At 39.3% G+C, this 20,698-nt stretch overlaps 1 protein-coding gene across 2 annotated transcripts in view; it reads right to left on the minus strand.

Moving 5' to 3' along the window:
- VWA8 (von Willebrand factor A domain containing 8) overlaps nucleotides 1-20,698 on the minus strand; it is a 333,728-nt gene that overhangs the window by 201,474 nt on the left and 111,556 nt on the right. For both annotated transcript variants that reach the window (XM_059144521.1, XM_059144520.1), the window contains 4 exons: nucleotides 19,464-19,577; nucleotides 10,526-10,694; nucleotides 7,853-7,930; nucleotides 578-693 (listed from right to left, as the gene is read on the minus strand). In XM_059144521.1, coding sequence (XP_059000504.1) covers nucleotides 578-693; nucleotides 7,853-7,930; nucleotides 10,526-10,694; nucleotides 19,464-19,577 — 477 coding nt within the window. The remainder of the gene's footprint in view (nucleotides 1-577; nucleotides 694-7,852; nucleotides 7,931-10,525; nucleotides 10,695-19,463; nucleotides 19,578-20,698) is intronic.

A 20,698-nucleotide genomic window follows, 5' to 3' on the forward strand; every position in this document is an offset into this window, starting at 1 on the left:
CATGACCTGAGCTGAAGGCAGAGGCTTAACTGACTGAGCCACCCAGATACCTCTGCTGCCTTTATTACCCTTTTAAAATAGTTTCATGCAAGAGTGATTTTGTAAGAAAATTCTATCAGCCAATATTTTATAATAATTTCCAAAAAAGTATAAGAAATATTAGTGTAGACTGAAAAGATATTAGCTTTGATAAGTTTAGGCAACGGGAGAGTAGGGAGTAGAGTCAAGCATGGAAAGTTCCAATGCCAAATTGGGATCGAATCCTGCATTGGGCTCATTATTGAAAGTTCCAATGCCAAATTGGGATCGAGTCCTGCATTGGGCTCATTATTCAGTAGTGAACCTGCTTCTCCCTCTCCTGCCTGATACTCCCCTGGCTTGTGCTCTCTCTCTCTGTAAAATAAGTAATATCTTTAAAAAAAATTGTTGTGATGCCTAAATATGAGGTTGAAATATGAGGTTGAAATATTCAGGCAATACTTTCTTCAGATGTGTGGGTACTATTAATTAAACTTACATTACTCTGTTAGCAAAGACCCAGAAACTTGAATACACTGAGAAAGGAGAACACAGTTACCTGGAAAGGCAGGCTTTAGTAACTGCACTGTGAAGATTTTCATTAGGGTACTGTGACAGCCGACGAGAAATCCGCAACAGCTGTCTGGTAGAAAGTGATGCTGCCAGTGACTGTGCCTATCAAAAGGCAAAGACAGACTGTTAAGAGTCTTGTTTCAACTTGGCTAAGAGTCCCTTTAGGTGGGTGTGAGAGCAGAATTCATTATTCCTGAAGGACAAGGCCAAGCATCAAATACATACATACTGTTAATGAATTACAAATAAAAATAAATGAAAACCAATTTACACTTAAGGCAGCCTTACAGATAGTTTCTTTTTTAAATCTATAAACATGTTTATCAGTGATATATTAGTGCTTTCATTATACTAAGTGCTGTTCATACATGTTTTTTGGGTTGGGGGGTGGAGAAGAGGATGAATGAAGGAAAGATGTTACACAATACAGGCCATACCTGACTTATAAATAGCTTTTATGAACCATTAACTAATTATTCTTTTTTCCCCTGCCTACACAAAGCTGAACTGTTCAGACAGTCTGAAAATGCTCAGAGCTTTAGGTAAATCTATGGCTTCAAAAATGGAGACAAGGAATCGTGGACAGTTTAGTTTGCTAACCACAGAGGTGTGAACCAGTTTGCCCCGTGGGTGGCAGCTTGCAGTCTGAAATCCTTCCCTTACACTGCCAGAAGAATTTCACCTTGTTTTCTTATTCTTCAAAAAATAAGAAATCCCATTAATAGAGTTACTAGTACACAACTCAGGATATGTGAGTACCAGTAAATATTTATCGATGGGATTTTGAAGTTATCTTGGTGGGCAGCGTAATGTAATGACAAAGTTTATCAGCTTTGGAATTAGACAAACCGGTCTCCCATGCATTAGCTTGATGGATTATTCAACATCTTCAAGCCTCAGTTTTCTGATCTTTAAACTGGTGACAAAAACGCCTTTACCTTTAAGGTTGTTATGAGGGTTAGTATCCACAATCTATAGAACTTACCAAACTCAACCCCTAAAAAATAAATAATCCAGTTAAAAAATGGGCAGAAGACATCAATAGACAGTTTTCCAAAGAAGACATACAGATGGCTAACAGACACATGAAAAAAAGCTCAGTATCAGTCAACACCAAGGAAATACAAATCAAAATCATGGTGAGAAAGCACCCTACACCTGTCAGAATGGCTAAAATTAACAACACAGAAAACAAAAATTGTTAGTGGGTAGGCAGAGAAAGGGAAACCCTCTTATACTATTGGTGGGAATGCAAACTGGTGCAGCCACTGTGGAAAACAGTACAGAGGTTCCTCAAAAAGTTAAAAGTAGATCTACTCTCCAATCCATCAATTGCACTGCTAGGTATTTAACCAAAGGATACAAAAATCCCAATTTGAAGGGATACGTGCACCCCAATGTTGATAGCATCATTATCAACAATAGTCATATTATGGAAAGAGCCCAAACGTCCACTAATGAATGAATAAAGAAGGTATGGGGTGTGTGTGTGTGTGTGTGTGTGTGTGTGTATGGAGTATTACTGAGCCATAGAAGAGAATGAAAGTTTGCCATTTGCAGTGACATGGAAGGAGCTAGAGAATATTATGCGAAGTCGGTCAGTCAGAGAAAGACAACACATGATTTCACTCACATGTGGAATGTAAGAAACAAAACAGATGAACATAGGAGGAAAAGAAGAGGCAAACCAGAAAACAGACTCTTAACTATAGAGAACAAACTGAGAGTTGCTGGAGGGGAGGTGGATGAGGATGGATAAATAGGGGACGGGGATTAAGGAGGGCACTTGTGATGAGCACTGGGCATTGTATGTAAGTGCTGAATCACTAAATTCTATACCCGAGACTAATATTACACTGTATGTTAACAAATAGGAATTAAAATAAGAAACTTGAAACTAAAAAAAGAAAAAGAGAGAGAAAAGAAAATTGTTCTAAAGCACTTAGCAGAGGTCAGACGCAGGGGTGCTCAACAAATGTCAGCAATTATTGTTAAAAGTCAGCCTCTTCAAAATGAAAAAAAAAAAAAATCTAACATAGGAAGGGGATGTGACCTGCATTTTAGTATGAATTTAATGCATCAGATTATTATTGGATTAATTCCCAATTTAGATCAGCAGCATTGGGAGACAGCAGTTTTCATTAAAAACCAGAAGAGAGAAGAACTTTCAAAGCAACGCGCCCTTTATCCTAAAGAAGAGGCCAGGGTGAAATGTCACGGGAGTGATGGGGGGAGTACTGTGGCCCTGAGCCCCTAAGGGAATGCAGAAGAGGACTCCGTAAAGTTCGCAGAGGGTTCATGATGGATGGTGGGAGGGTGCCAAGATGCTGGAGACACACTGCATACTGGCTTGTTTCAGCATTTCAATTAAGGTGATCTCAGTAGGTCCCAAGGAAGAACAAAGGGCAGGGATCTCTCCTCCTGTGTGTATTTTGCAGCTCCATGAGGTGCTGGTGTGCTGTGGTTAATATTCTATCTCAGCTACAACACAGAATAAATGGTCCTCTGGGGACTAGGTTGGGAGCATGATCACCATTTGTGATATATCCCTTTTTCTATTAAAAAACACATTCTATGTCTCAAAGAACCCATTTATAAGCAAACATTTGGTTCATCCTTGTTTTCAAGAAATTTGCATTCTAGACATGGAGACAATATTTAAATATAAGAAAGCATAAATTGTAATTCAAAATAGCATACAATTTAATGCCAAAATAAGTGAAGCACTTGACAACTGCTAGAGGGGCTTAAAATGAAAATGTTCAAGCGGGGCACAAGAAATGCTATGAACAAAGGCATGAGAGCAAAAGGAACAGGAATAGATGCAGAAATGTGAGGAAACTAGCTCAGCTTTACTAGAGGGTCTTGTTGGAAAACTCAGTCCTAAGTAGCAAAGACCTGGGACTGACCCTTGGAGGAGTTTGGCCTTACTCCTAAAAGCAACAGGACTTAGTCATGTGCGAAGTGGTAATATGAATTTAGAACAATTAATCTGGTGGTAGCAAGCAAAGTAGCTGAAGGACAGAGAGAACTGAGACAGGAAACAGAAAGCTACCGCACTGATCTGTCTATAAAATGATAAGATGCAATAAGGTTACTGGCAAAAAGGAGTGGAGAGAAGGAATCAACAAACGTTTCAGAGATTTGGCGCCTGATAGATATGAGAAAGAAGGATAAGGTTATTTGAGCCAGTATGATTTAAAGTATCAGAAGTGAAATATGACTCAGCAATTCCCATTCTGAATACGTGGACCCACAAAATATTCCTACTTTAATCACGGAAAATGTTTGATAAATCACTCCAACCTGAGGATTCTCATGACAAGAGTCCCAACAATTGGCCATACAGTAACTTCCTCGTGTAACGTACACTATTCTAGCCTCACCCAAGAAGGACACTGAATACAGCCTTCATGTTTCATCCCAGTGATCAGTAAGGACATCTCACGAATTTGAAAAATACCAGCTTTCTCAGTTACTAACACCGAAATGCTTTACAATTAACACCCAGTGTTAAAATAAATAAATAAATAAAAACCATAGCAAAGCTTTATGTCAAGCCATGTAAGGTGTTGAATAAAGGGTTTGCTTATTTCTGCTCTCACATTACCAATTAAAAATTGAGAATGAACTTTATTAGAAAATCCCTCATGTGTTTAACATTTATAGCATTAAATTTCTAATTGCAGTTTTATCTTGAAAAAAGAGAGTGTGCGGATATGAGCACATTTCCCTTAGTTACCATGGTTATGTGGAGTTTAAGAGCATACCTCAAAGGTTTTTTGTATTAGCATGATGAGTTACAGTAATTCAGCTTAAAAATATGAAGGATCTAATCAGAAATTTTTTTCAATAAATTTTCTCTTCTTCCTCTTCAAGAATCATTCCTTTTATGAAAATATACTATTCTCAGGGAGAGCAAACTCTAGGGACAATGCACTAATAAATTAGCAATTATTTAATCACTTTATTCATTCATCCACGAAACACTTGTTATGTGTCTCTTAAGGACCTGGCACCAGGTTAGAAAATGAGAAAGAAGAATAAATGACACTGTGTTCAGGGAGTTCAAGTACTAACTGAAGAGATGAAAATAAACCCGTGCTATAGCTACCACAGGTCGGTAACAGAGTCCTAAGTCAAGTGTTAGGAGAGCACACTGGAGAGAGACGTTACTGCTGTCTGAGTGGCTGAGACAGACCTGAAAGGGGACAGGGAGAAAGCGCGTCCTGGCGTCCCTGGCAACGGAGGCATCTGGGTATAGGCCAGGCATGGCAAGCAGGGAGAAGGGAAGTGCAGGAGGGCTGAGGGTGCTTCAGGAGAAGCTGTAGGAAGGGAAGCTAGAAAGGCAGCATGCAGTGTGATGGAACTGGGTGGGCATGCTTATTCAGCAGGCAGTCCTTCATCCCTTAACAGTTAATGAGGGGGGAGGACTTAGGAACTGGATCCAGGAATGGCCCCTCCAGAGATACTATGGCTGAGCCATTCATTCATTTACTTAACAGACACTTGTTGACCAGCTACTACACAGCAGGCGAAATTCCAGATGCTGCGGATACAGCAGGGACCAAAAAAACCCCTGCTTTCTTGGAACTTAAATTTGAGTGAGGGGAAATAGGCAATTAAAAAAAGTGAGTAAAGCATATATTACGTTAAAGGGTAATAAGCCTTACAAAGAACTTTTAAGAGGAAAAAGAGAGAGGAATGAAATAGGGGGCAGGGAAAGGTGATTATAAATGGAGTACGTAAGGCAGGCCTTGATGAAAAGGTGACATCGGAGCAAATTCAAATCTGGAGTTATCTGGGAAAGAACACTCTAGGCAGAGGAAACACTGAGTGCCAAGGGCCCTGAGGCAGACATGAGTGCGTTCAAGGAACAAGAGAGAGAATGGTGTAGCTGAGAAAGAACAAGTAATGGACAAACTGGAGATGAAGTTATCAATCCCAGGGGCTATCAACAAGGGGCCTGTGAAAACTGGAAAATGGTCCCCTCCCCAAAGATATCCACATCCTAATCCCTGGAACGTGCAAGTTTTACCTCATACGGCAAAGTTAACTTTGCAGACCACATTAAATTAAAAGTTTTGAGATGAATAAATTGCCCTGGATTATCTGGGTGGCCCCTAAATGTAATCACAAGAACCCTTGTAAAAGGGAGGCAGACAGAGGTCTGAACTGACACATCGGAGGGAAGGTGAACTGAAGATAGAGGCAGAGATTAAGATAATGAGGCCCCAAGTCAAGGAATGCTGACCGCCACTGGGACCTGAAAATGTAAGGTACAGATTCTCCCCTTAAGCCCCTGAGGGAGTGCTGCTGATACCTCGACTTTAACTCAGTAATACGCATTCCAAACTTCTGGCACCTAGAATGGCGAGAAAATAAATTTCTGTTGCTATAAACCAGCAGTTTATGGTAATTTGTTATAACAGGCCCAGGAAAATAATCGAAGGCCACATGAGGAATGAACTATTGGTGGTGACGGCAGTCAAAAGGAAAGGGCAGTATTTCAGGCAAAAGATGATGAAACCAAATACTAGGACAATTACCGGCAATAGGTAAGAGAATGGATGAGACATCATGATGCTAAACTGATGAGGTCTGCTATGAGGTTAAGTGGAGATCATGGGAAAGCAAGGAGACAGAGTATTAAGGCAGCCAGAAAATTAAATAAGAAATACAAATAGATTTAAAGGGGGAAAGACAAGGTATGTTGGATTTATAGTGATCTCAGAATAGCCAGTTGGGAAGTGAAAAAAACTACCACTTATTAAGCAGCTACTAAGAAAGAGATTCTTCACACACATTTTCATGTTTAAACATCATAACCTCCTTATGAAGTGAAGTATATGGCACTTGAATTTTAGAGATGAGAACACTGAAATTCACAGTTGGTGACAGTCCTTGATCCTTCCAACAGATGCAGTGGTTTCCAACTTTTTAAACACCAAGTCCCTCTTTTTTATTCCCCATGTGCCCTGTGTTTTAAAAGACTTTGCTTATCAAACTGTACTTGTTAAAGAAGAATTAGTTCTTCATCTCTTGCTCTCCAAATGCACATATAATCACAAACCATGCTTTAGATGGCATGATATAACCACACTTCAGTATTAAAATTCCAGCCCAAAGCAAATAATATTTCCTTAGTCCTTTTATTCCTTTGTGCACAAATACATAATTTGCCTTGGTCTATTTAAAATATTAATTATTGCTTAAAAACCTCAGATTGAAAATCTTTTCATTTCACCCCAATACGGTATGAATTATATTGAGGGTATTGGATTTTTGACAGCAGGGGGAAATTTTGGTTATAGTGCAAAAGCGTTTTCAACTGTGAACGCTAAAATAAAAGTTAGGCAAAAAATTTTCAAAGGGGTGGAGGGGCAGGATATGCCACCCCAAAATATGCCATTTTGACGTATTTGTTAATTTCAATTAACATTGCATAAGAAACAGCTATTAAAAGAAGGACATTCTAACCCTCCTCTGCCCCCCAAAAGCAGGAAATAAATCTCCCCTATGAAAGGAACCCTTTCTGTCCCAGGCGGGTAGGAGGGAGGCATCCTTATCAGCAGCAATAAGGAACCCAGGGCCAAGATGGCAATATAAACAAACTTTGTTACCTCGTCCCTCATTTACTACCTCAAGGCCAAACTTCCTGGTCTTGTTAATTCTTTACAAACTTCTTGTCTGTCTAAAGTATAAAAGCTGTCTGCTTTGATCACTGCTGTAAGTCTAATATTTTTATGGGGCCCTGTACAAATGGAATTAAATTGGGTTTTCTCCAATAGGTCTGTCTCGTGTGAATGTAATCATTAGGCCAGCCAAAGAATATAGAAGAAAAGAAGGGAAATGTTTTCTACCCTTACACCATCCCAGAAAGGAAACACAATTACAAACATAGAATCGATGAGAAAAGAGAAGTTAGAAGCTGAAGAGAAAGAGGTCACCGTTAACAGAAGAGGTCACACTTGAAGCCATAAGACTAGATGAGATTGCTCAGCACAGGAGATCAGGGGCCAGAACCGAACCGCTAGGATCACCGAGCTCTAAAGCTAGTTTTCTTCTACGAGGCCAACCATGAGTAGCTGAAGTCAGTGTTCAAACCACCGAAAGGGTAAAATATATGCATAGGGCAAAGCACAGCATAAGAGATAAAAATACCAGTTTGAAAAATAGATTTTAAAGCATTAAACTCTGAGAACATAAAGCAGCAGCATGTCAACAACAAAAAATCCTATGGGAAAAAACCCAGACTTACCGTGGGATCCTGTGTCTCTCTGAGTTTGTGTGTAAATGTTAACAATCTGTCCAAAGCTTCCTGAGGTATATTTGGGACCTATGTTATGAGAGAATTGAGAAAAGACAGAAAGACTAAGTGGGGATATCTGATCAATCAACCAGAAATTCTGGCTACCTGGCAAACAATATTAGAATTATATTTTTAAGAAAGTCCTGGTGTGGGGCACCTGGGTGGCTCAGTGGTTAAGTGTCTGAGCCATGACCTGAGCCATGATCCCAGGGTCCTGGGATTGAGCCCCACATCGGGCTTCCTGCTTGGTGGGAAGCCTGCTTCTCCCCCTCCCATTGCCCCTGTTTGTGTTCCCTCTCTCACTCTCAGTCAAACAAATACATAAAATATATTTTTTAAAATTTTATTTATTTGACAGAGAGAGAGAGAGATAACAAGTAGGCAGAGAAGCAGACAGAGAGAGAGAGAGGAAAACAGGCTCCCCGCTGAGCAGAGAGCAGGACCCTGAGATCATGACCTGAGCCAAGGGTAGAGGCTTAACCCACTGAGCCACCCAGGTGCCCCTAAATAAAATATATATAAAAAAAAAAGTCTCTGGTAATGGGTAACATGTTTAACTCCTGGATAAATCTGCCTATTCATTTTCCCAGGAAACACTTATGCCTCTTCTTTCTCTTTAACAATCAGGTAGTTGAAACCAAGCCACTCTTCATTTATAATTCCATCACCAGGATAAAACTGAAAGGAGCCTCTAACTCAATTAAAAACTGGCATAAAGTATACCCATAAAAAACATTTTATAATTATTTCCCTGTTCGTTAGCTTTGGCAAGATTTTCTAAACTCTAATTTAAGCATTTTTCTTACTAAAACCAAACTCCTTCCTTCACTTAGTAGTAATCTTTTATCTCCCAAGTGACATAGGTATTCTGCAACAAAGAATGGATGCCCACGCTGTTTATTTTTTCAAGGACTTTTAAACCACATAACTAAGGGAATAATCAGTTTATCAATGAATTCTGGAGAATAGCTGCCTAACTAATACAGGCTGGTTGCTTGAACTGTGACAACTTTAATTAAATATTTAACTGAACTAAATTATGAGAAATTAAGCTGAAACAATGACATGTTTTATAATTTTAATTTAAAAAGGTCAGAGAGATATCAGAATAATGACTGGTATAATGTAACCACTTCAGAACGAAACTGCTCAGGATTTCTTTGGTCATATAAGTAACAGGCACTTGAAAATTCTACATTCTTTTCAGTACATATTTTATCTTATTCGTTCTTTAAATCCTGCGTACAAGCAGCAGTATTATCCCCAACTTCAGAAGAAACATAGAAGAAACTATGGTTGAGTAATTCACCCAAGATCTGGAAGCTGATAAGGAATGGATCTGTCATTTATTTATTTATGTATTTATTTTAAAAAGATTTTATCTATTTATTTGACACACACAGAGAGAGGGGGGGGGGGGAACACAAGCAGGGTAAGCGGGAGAGGGAGAAGCAGGCTCCCCGCTGAGCAGGGATTCCCAGTGCAGGGCTCAATCCCAGGACCCAGGGATCAACCTGAGCAGAAGGCAGACACTTAACGACTGAGCCACCCAGGAACAGTTTGGCATTTGGCATTTAAAAGTAAGCTGTTTGACTCTTTAAAGCCTATGCCCTTATCCACCACCAAGCTCACAAGACCTAAAATTAATCCACTTGTTCTGGTATTTCAAAGGGAATGAATATATTTATGCAAAAGGTTAATTATTTGTGATTGAGAACAACATTGCCCAATAGAACTTTCTGCGAAGATGGAAATGTTCTTTACCTATGCTGTCTGATATGGTAGTCAAAAGCCCTCAGGTGTTTACTGACCACTTGAAATATGACTGAGAAGCTGAACTTTTAAAATTTATTGAATGTGGGGGTGCCTGGGTGACTCAGTGGGTTAAAGCCTCTGCCTTTGGCTCAGGTTATGATCCCAGGGCCCTGGGATGGAGCCCTGCATCGGGCTCTCTGCTCTGCGGGGAGTCTGCTTCCTCCTCTCTCTCTGCCTGCCTCTCTACCTACTTGTGATCTCTGTCAAATAAATAAATAAAATATTTTAAAAAGTGTATTGAATGTGGCTGGTGCTACTTTAAACAATGCAGTTCTAGAACTCCAGAAGTGTGAAGCACTTAAGGCAGACACTGAAATAATGCATTGCACACACTGCACGCCACCAGATTACTAGTAAGTACAGGATACCATACAGTACTGAGGGGAACAGGGCAACTTCGTATTTTCTAAAATCTAAGGAACTAAAATATATTTGGCCTCCCTTTGGATTAGGAACTGAAAATAGTCATCTCTGGTTGAATAGAGAAGGAAAATGAATCCTAAAACTGCCTCCACATGAGGAAAGTGGAGAGACAGCTTACATCCACAGTTTTCAAAGTGTGGTCTCCAGATCAGCAGCAAGGGCATCACCGAAGAACTTTAGAAATGCAAATTATCATATACTGCCCCAGACCTAGTGACTCAGCAACTTGCATTTTAACAGGCCCTCCAAGCGATTCTGAAAAATTCTTAAGTGTGAGAACCATTATATCAGGAAATTTGGGAGTATACGGGAAGAAGCAGCCAGAAATGTCCACCTCTGCTCCGATAGCTGAACGCAACAGCCTAGAGGTAGCCTTACTCTTACCATTTCCTTTATCACTTGAATTTCTTCACTTTTGACAAGTGGTTTCATATAATGGAAAAAGAACATAGTTAAGAATTCTGGTCCCAGCCATTGCTGTGTTGTGCTTCCAATAACGGGGGGCTCTGCCAAGGCGATGATTCTGAAGGAGGGGTGAACAGGAAAAATGGATCTAAAAGGGAAAAATAATAAAACAAACAAACATAAACTTTCTTATTAGAAATTAGGTCATGGTAGCTAAAGCCTAGGTAACAATAAGCTTACTGCTGTTAAGATAGTCAGAGCCATTACCCACAGAATAAAATCAGGATGAAAAAAATCAGGATATCCTAGGAACTTATTAAAACAGAAAAAGAAAGGTGACTGGGTAGCTTGTTCTTAAGAGTCCGACTTTTGATTTTACCTCAGGTCATCATCTCAGGGTCATGAGATCGAGTCCTACACTGGACTCTCTGTGCTGAGTGTGGAACCTGCTTGAAATTCGCTTTCTCCCTCTGCAACTCCTCCACTCACTCCTCTCTCTCGAATAAATAAATAAATCTTAAAAAAAAAAAAAAAGGAAAAAAGAGTCATCTACTACTAAAACATGATGTATTGTTTGCACAGATGATCTCTATCCCTGCACAAACCACTATCTGGATATGTTTCCAGTAAATTTTCTCCATTGTCCCTTGAGACAAAATTCCATCCAGTTCATATTCATTACCTAGGTTCCTTCTCTTTATTCAAAATATCTCCTGTCTTGCAAGGAACCCACTCTATGTCATTCAGAGAAAGACCAAGGAGTAAGATCCAGGATGAAAACATTTTTCACAACACAGAAAAATTTGAGCCGCATAAGGGGCTAGGTTAAATTTAAAATCTGGATTGACAATAAGAATACTTAGGTCTTCAAAAGATAGAAAAAAATTAAACTTTTATATAATTCACTCTTTTGTCATTTTATAGGAAATATTGTGATTTTTTTTAAAAAAAGATTTTACTTATTCATTTCAGATAGGGTGAGCAAGGGAGAGAGTGAGCAAGCGGGGAGAACAGCTGGCAGAGGGAGAGGCAGGCTCCCCACTGAGCAAGGAGTCCCATGTGGGGCTCAGTCCCAGGACCCTGTGATCATGACCTGAGCCAAAGGCAGACACTTAACCGACTGAGCCACCCAGGCACCCCAGAAATACTGTTTTTAAAGTGACCTCTTTTATAAATCCCTGCTAGGGAATCTGAGGATGTGAATATTCTAGGACATATAGAAGAATAAGGTTAAGACTTTCCATCATTTGCAAAATGACTTGAGTATGTTTTGGAGACAGACTAAACACCCCTTATGATATAATCATGTGGGTGATATTGTCAGTTTTTATTAATTGTCCTCTAAACCCCAGTGGAAATATAACTTTAAAGGGGAATATCATCCTTGCTATGAGAAACAAAAGATAAAATGCAAACACCCACCAAGATCTTCACAAAAATAAAAATTCAGGTACATAACTGGCATTTCTTCAGAAATGGACTATTCATTGCCATTAATTATTATAACAGAACCCAACAGCTAAGTGATTAACAGCTAGAATATCAGGAGGTACCATATATGTAGAGAAAATCAGATAAGTACTCTGAAGATTTAAGATAAGAAATGCCCTCCCGATACAACAGGTAAGTAAACTGAGTCCCTGACTATATGATCTGTAATTTTAGAGGCCACACCATAATTTGCAAACCAGGGAGAAGCAGTTTTTAGGAATGGTCATATGAAAGGTCTAGAAGTATTCATAAAAGCTACCAGATACCACTTCATTTTGCTAGGTAGGAAAAAAAAAATCCTTATTTACAGATATTCAAGCAGGGCATGGGAATGATCTGTCCAAAGGAGTTGTTCTGGGAAAACAGGAAAGAAAAACAACATGAGGAGAATCTGAAAGTCCTGAGGATAGCATGATCACTGACTGAGGACTGCCAGCAATTAGACAGTCACACGAAAGAATCTAGAAACAGAAAATTCTGTGATCTAAAAACTAAAAGGGAAGGTTTTTCCATTTTCCACTTCTGCCAAGTGGTTTGCCATATTCCCGAAAACTCAGCTCCGGGGCCCAAAAACAGATGTTGGATTCATCCTTGATCCTCCTCTTTCCTAGCTGGGACAAAAGAAGATGGGAGAGACAGAGCTGCCTTTTTTGTGTGATCTGACTGCACAAAATTAAATCTGCAGATGTAGTTTCTTAATCAAGATAATGAGGGATACTAAATCAGGGAATAAACAAAGCCAAAATCCAACACATAAGCCAAAGGAGGAAGTCCAATTTATGTCCTTAAAAGATCAGGAAGCAGGTACCACAGCTGAACTGTGAATTTAGGACTAGAAGAGCAATTAACATAAGAACAAGCCACAGGACAGCAAGCTAGGTGGTCTGAATTTAAATAGGTGATGATCATTGCTTAGAACATACACTGTCCCTGGCTTGCTTTTGGACACTGACTCTAGCTGGCCCAATTTAAAGTGGTCAGTTGATGTGTCAGGCAGAGCAGTGTACACTGACTATAAAAACAACCGCAAACTACTGAATAACAGGATAAGGACCGTTGTGTTGCTAGGTCTCCCCCAAAGGCTTCCTTACATATAAATAGGTCATATGGAAAGTCATTTCCTGATAATGATAGGATCTCCACGTCTGAAAGTTGGAGAGCAGAGTACTCCTGAGGATCTGCCATGTACTTTCAGGTGATTTAACTTACTGCATGTAATATGATGGCTGGGTAAGTGGTAAATAGTTGAGAATTAGGAAACAAGCACAGTCAAAAGTTAAAACCAAGGTTAACTTTAATTTCACAACGAATAACAAATGAAACCAAAGCTATGGCTTAGCTTCAGATAAGTAAATATTTCATAAAGATTAAAGACTGAAAAAGCAAAATGCTCTTTATAAAAAAACAATTTCTAAAGTGAAAATATGGAGGTCAATATGTTTGTCTGGGGGCGTAAATGTAAGTTTTAGAGAGTAAAGCGCTCGCCACTGCTTCCATTGCTCCAGTGCAATAAAACGGAGTAAGTTACTGATATACATAACAACAGGAAAGATCTCAAAATAATTATGCTGAGTGAAAGAAGCCGACAAAAAAAAGTATATACTGTGTGATCCCATTTATATAAAGTTCTAGAAAATATAAGATGTATCAAGTAACTGGAAGCAGATTCCTAGGAGTGGGAGAGGAGGGTGACACAGGTCAAGGGAGAGGGATTCCCCAGGAGTCTGATGACATTTTTTGGGGGGGTGTCATAGACATATTCATTATCTTGACTGTGGTGATAGTTTCATAAGTATCTATGAATATCAAAAGTTATGAAACTGAAAACTTTAAATATTCAGTTTATTACATGTTATTATAGCTCAAAAAAGCGATCAATAAAAGAAGAAAGATTCTAACATAGAAAAGGAAATTAGAGGGTAATTTTTGTCAAATGTGTAGGAATTTGAAAGAATGGCACAGAAAGTTTTTATAAAGACATTAATCATAAGCCAGAAGAGGATTTTGTAACTGGCCTTCTACACTATTACTAGTGTTTCCATTCTGAACCTACAGGCTATGCAGCCTGTATTTCACCTTTATTTCCTATGCAATGTAGCAAACTGCATGGACACATTCCTTACTCATCCTTATACCACACAAGGTCTAGGGTGATACTTGGAAGAGAGCAGATGCTGAATAAATAAATAAATGTTATTGCTGTTGTTAGGAGACATCACTACAAGAAGCTTTTTGAAGACCTTTGATGGCAAGGACAAAAGAAAGGTAACTGATAAGAACTGGGAATAATGGTTTTTCACCCAAAAGCAGAGCAGCTAATCTAAATGTGGTCTGGAATGAATATGTTAAAGAAGGTGCATCCTCTCTATCAAAAACACCAAACCAAAACACATAATAATGATCAGACTCTTCACAGACATGGAGTTTGGAAAAAATGGTTCTTTTTCAAAATCAGAATTTGCTTAGGGCTCTTTATTTTGAGAATCAAACACAAAGACTTGGGCATAAAATCCTGGATCTACCTTGAATTTTGTTAAAAACTTACATGGCCTAATTTGCTAGCAATAAGATGCTGAGGTTTCTGGGAAGGCAAGAGAGAATGCTCAGATCCTACCTGTTTTCAAGCATAGGAGTAAGAAATAAAAGGGTCCAGAGAAGCTAATCAATCAAGGATTACACCTGATGTCCAATTATGATTCATCACTGGTCAAGAAAAAGTGGGAGATTATAAACTGTTTTCAGTGTTCAATCACAATCAATACAAATAAAATATATGATAAAAATGTAAAAACATTAGAACATATATAATTATAACTGAGACTAGGCCACTAATCTTTATTGCTTCCCTGAGATAACCGTAAGTTCTTTCTTGGCAAAATAAACAATGGGTAATGCACAGGCTCTTGGTCTCCTCATATATGGTCTGACCAACGGCAGGAAGGGACACATTTAGCAGCCTATAATATTTGTACTCCCCCTTTCCCCAAAGAAGTTTTTCTCATCAAAGGAAGCGGTTCTATTTTGGTCCTTACTTCCTGTGAGAAATGCAGGCATAATGTCTGGTGTTCATGGCCATCATGCTATTTCTAACCACCGTGCCCACTTGATTCTTGGTGACTTGCAACAAGAGAAGGAAAGTTGCTAACATTTCTGATGCCATATCTAAGGGCATATTGGCTTTGTAATTACCTGCAAAGAATGCCTGCAGAGGGTTCTGATCAAGACAGATGATCTTGGTGAAGAATTAGAATAGGTCAGCAAAGGAGTCAAAAACAACTGTTTAGAAATTGGGTTTCACACTATAAAGCTGAAAGGGACCATAGCCCACTGACAGTAGCTGTTAATTATGAGACCCTGTGGTATCAGACTTGTAATAAAGGCAAAGTATTCCTGTTAGTAGGTTCATAAAAGAAAGCATACTAGCTCAGAAGGTCATCTAAAACCAGATTAATAGAAATACCTTTACCTCGAGTTTCCCAGAATTTCCGCAAGTTAAGATTTATTCGCTTGTTCAAACACATTTACTAAGTGGTCTACTATGTGTCAGGTACTGCGACATTCGAGACAAAGAGATGAAGGATAGAGTAACAACGTCCTGGGACATTAAAGTCCTAAGTTCCAGTCTATCCTGAGGCCCAACTGCATCCATGCCTCTCCTCTGACCATGTGAAATGCCCATAAATTCCTGTTGCAACAATTCAACTTTTTTGGGTTACTTGTAACTAAAGGAGTCCTGCTAGATATAAATATGAAGACTCCCATCTGAAAACAAATAGGTATGGAAATTTACCAAACTGGGTCTAGAGACAAAGAAGCTCTTAAATCTGCTTTCCCTTCATTTTAACTTTGACTTTTTCTGCTGTCTCACAATTCTCCAAGGAAAAAAGCATTAATAGCTGAGTTTGTTTAAAGACTATCTGAAATAATTATTTCGCTGAACTTCAATTCTGTGCTTAGGTCAGAAAAATGAAAGGATAGGTGATTCAGATGATGAGTTTCTAACTTATAGTTCGAATGCTAATGCCAGGAGTGGCATATTAGATATGCACAGCATATAGGATCAACCCTTGTTAGATAATGGGTCACATTACTTATAAGAGCAACTCATGAAGAACTAACTTCCTCAGTGAGTACAAAGACCCCACTTTATGCTATGCTATGTCCTTTTGGTCAACCTGTCAGCTTTCTGCCTAGTAAACACAGCCCTGAAAGAAATACTGTCAACTAGCATAAATTTTACTGTATTCCACCCTATTGGAATCTATTGTAATCCTAAAAGAGAACACATTTATTCTCAGAAAGTCAAAAATGGGCCACAAAATTAATCAAGCTTAGCCAGAAAAGAAAGAAATTTACTAACCATCTCATCAGAGTGAAGCAGATTCTGTAACATGACTACTTAGCAATGAAATGGTTACAATCATAAGAAAATAGTGTGTTTTTCAGGCAAAAAGAGGAGGAATACTGATAAGAAAGGAATTAGACTTTCAACTGGTGAAAATACCTCAGAAAGAGGAGAATCAAGTGTTAGACATCTTGTGTCTGAAAGTCAGTGAAGGCCTGACAAACTGACAGATCATTAAGAAAGAACAGGAAATCAGAAGGTCAGCCCAGGAGGTTCAACATCTAACTGATGAAAGTTGCGAAAAGAAGAGACCAGAGAAAATGGGAAAGTGGGAATGGACAGAGATCTAGCATGACATGTGAGCTACAAGTACGAAGGGCAGCAGGTACAGATCAGGGCTGGTAGGAACGCGCTATGGGACAAAGATGAAACTGATAAAAGCCTCTTGTGCCTCAACATGCTGAGAGATTTATTTAAGAGGGAAAGCGTCTAGGATGAAAAAGGGATAAATTTACAGGAAACAGGTCAACTTCCTCTTCTGTGTTCCCATAACATTATTGCAGAGATCTCAAACTAACATTTAAAAGCTGCATTGTAATTATTTATCTCTGTATCTGCCTCTCTTCATATGTATGCAATCGCTAACTTTAGGAAAAATAAAACGTATGCAAGAAAGGAAAAACAACTGTAGTTTACCAAACGACTCAGCTGTTGTACAGTCCTTATCCTGTGATAATCATGCAGACATTGAGTGAAGTTCTAAAGAAAATTATTCCACAACTACTCAGGAAGAATGAGAGATGGGAAGTATATATATGTACTGGGAGGAGGAGTGGTAAAATGAGCTAAACCTTAATTTTCCATAGGAAGAAATCAATCAGTAAGGCCTAACACTGAAAAATAAATCAAGAAGTATCAATGAAAGCATATTATGATATTGCAGTAGTAATGAGTAGTGATGTATGGGGATGGGGTAGCTACACATGTGGTGAGCATAGCGGGATGTATAAACTTGCTGAATCACCATATTGTACACCTGAAGCTAATGTAGCATTGTATGTCAACTATTCTAAAAAAAAAAAAAAGTATATTATTTAATGGTACAGAGGTAAGTACATGAAAAAGCAAACACCTCAAAGATAAAAGGAGTAGTCTCTGGGCTGTAGGAAATGGGAAAGTGTCTGAGGGCAGATGATAGAGGACTGGTATTTTTCATAAAAAGCCCTGAAAAAGCTATCTGGCTCAACTTTCATGCATGATCAACAAGGATACAAAATTAAAACAAAAATAAAAATAAAAACCAATTAATGTTCTTATGGCTTGTTTCTATCTACTCAGAGTGGCCTCTAGAAATAGAACTGAGCCTGGTTTGTATTCAGAGGAGTGATGACAATCAACAGTGATGAAGATGGGGCGCTTCAAGAAGGAAGTACTTCTAACCGGTGTGAGCCAAAACCTCAACACGATGCTCAGGGCCACTTTGTTGCCGAAACTGTTCTCATCTGTAAAACCTCTTGCAACCATTAGGGAGAACCTGGGTACTTCTCAGGGAAGAGAGCTGTCATTTTCTGGCCATCAGACTACAGATACAGTGCTGCCGAAGTCCTAAGGGAGCCTGACAAGCAGACTTGCCGAGAGCCACTGCCCAGCTGCTTTGATTCAGCTCCCTGAAAATATAAACTGTTCCCTGATGTGTGGTTCACACTCACATAATATACAAAAGCTAACTGTTAAAGTAAAGGTATGAAATGAGAGGGATCTTTAAAACTTCCCTCCCTAGACACTCCACCAAACTATTTACTGGGCTAAAGGAATTTGATGATGTGTATCCCAGAAGCATTTATAGCTATGTATAATCAAGTGAATTTTTAAAATCACTTATACAGAGGTCGTAAGGAATTTAATATGTCCTCCCTACAGAATATGTCCAAGAAAATTTTTAAACAAAACTCTCCTTAAAAGAGAAACACAATAAAAAATACACTTAATTATCATTTGTAAAATTTTAATGTGTTAAATATGTCATCAAGCCCTTTGTGGGAAGGGGAAGCTTCAATTGAGTAAGATTCAATCACGTGACTACGTATTTGTCAAGGTAACAAGTGACTAGGTATTTGCCAAGGTAACAATCTCTAATTACGTCAAAATATCCATGGAAATGTAAGGAGACAGAAAACTTGTGTTTGCCAAACCTTCTCTAAAGGAAAGTAGTATTTAGCTAGAAGAAATATTCTGCCATTTTTCAAACACATTGAAAATTTGAAAGAATAGAATATGAATACCTATTTTCTCCTTCACCTAGATTTCACCAACTATGAAGATTTTACCACCTTGTGTTCTCATTCCCACTTGCTCTTTCTGTGTGTTGTGTACATGTACACACATGTGCATGTCCTTTTTTTCCCCCTGAAACATCTGGAAGGGAGTCACTGACCTCTTTTTATATTATCCCTTAAATAGCTCAGTGTGCATCTCCCAAGAGGAGGAATATTCTCCTTCAAAACCAGAATACCATTATGATATCTAGGAATATTAATATTAACTCAATATCAGGTGGTATATATCTTCCATATTTAAACTTTTCCAATTGTTCCAAAGTATCTTTTCTAGCTGTCTCCATTTTATTTCTTGATACAGTCAAGACTCATATGTAGCATTTGGTTTGGACATTTTTGAAAGGAATGTGTAAGTAAGCCACAAAGGGTAATCCTGCATCAGGTGGCTTACCTCCGTAATAACTGATCACTTCTTAGAAGGTAGGGCCCAATAAATTATGAGGCTTTTTTTTTTTTCCTGAAGGGGTACAAAGTATGGAGCCAAAACTGAGTTGTTAGGACAAGGGGAGGGGGGATTACCTTCTTAGAACTACTGTTCTTACACACATGTGAAAGTAAGGCTGAGAGTGCAGAACACATCTTGGGTAGCAAACCCAAGTTGTAAGAAATGCCAGATTAGGAGCCTGCTCAAGACACAAAATAATTAAATGATTCGAAGTTAGCTTGGCTTGACCCTAGGTTCCAAAGAAGAATACAAAGAAGGCCCATCCGACCATGAGAATTAGAGCCAGGCACCCAACATTACCTCTGCCGTAGCTGCTCATCAGATAGGTGCAGCTCCTCCTTTAAACGCATGTACCTGTCTTCTCTCAGCAGCCTGGAGCCATCGTAGAGGCTTAGCTCCCGATCGTGGATCAGCCTAAGGGAGAGGGAAAAGTCAGGGAACAAATTCATCGGTTTCGAACACTGAAGTCACTAGAGGTGGAATCAGTTAACATTTTTTCCCCCAAGAATTTATTTATTTGTATGACAGAAAGAGAGACATTGAGAGAAGGAACACAAGCAGGGAGAGTGGGAGAGGGAGAAGCAGGCTTCCCTCCAAGCAGGGAGCCACAGTTCGGGGCTCGATCCCAGGACCCTGAGGTCATGACCTGAGCTGAAGGCAGACGCTTAACCATCTGAGCCACCCAGGCACCCCAGAATCAGTTAACATTTTAATCGTGGCTATTATTGTGGGCAATTGAGTCTAACAATTTTGTTAGACGCACCTTTTGAAATTTCAAGTTGGCTAGTGCTGTTATACTTGGCAAAATTACTGGTTTCTGTACCAGAGAGCAGTAGTCATGGTTACTACATGTGGACAGTGGGGAGGAGAAGAATGAGGAGGAGCTGGAAAGGGGATGGAGGAAGGAGATGAAAAGCAGCAGCTAAAGGGGAGACTCAGGATAACAGGAGGTGTGTACTGATGAACAAGGCGGGCGGTACACACCCGGAGTCTAACATAACTCTTGAAGGGGTAGTATAGTATGATCAACATATTTCTGTCTTTGGAATTACAGGATTGAAAACATCAAAAATCTTTAAAATGAAATAAGTGGTGCTATTTCATATACCAACTCTGATGGTGACCTAACCGTCCACAGCACAAATAGCACTATCTTCCAGATGTTGCAGAGGCTGAAAAGCACTACTGCTAGATTGCACACCAACCACTGAAGTCTCCTGATGGCTACGTTACAGTTGCCCCACACGAGCCCCACTTGGTAAGCACTGAGGCCATGGAGGGAGGGGGGGACTGCATAATGCAGGGGTTAGGAGCATGGGCGGTGGAACAGTCAGATCTGTGTTCAATTCCAGCTCTGTACCTTGTTAGCGGAGTGCCTGGGGAGGGGAGCACTACTACTCCATGTCTCTAAATGTTTTTCTTTTATAGAATCAGGGCTGTCATACCAACCTCATAGTATTGCTGTGAAAATTAAACATCTAGAGTAAGGCAGATGCTTACTATAATTGTTCTTAGTCTTGGCAGCACATGAGAAT

The sequence above is a fragment of the Mustela lutreola genome, chromosome 13, assembly GCF_030435805.1.
Source record: "Mustela lutreola isolate mMusLut2 chromosome 13, mMusLut2.pri, whole genome shotgun sequence".
Taxonomy (NCBI): domain Eukaryota; kingdom Metazoa; phylum Chordata; class Mammalia; order Carnivora; family Mustelidae; genus Mustela; species Mustela lutreola.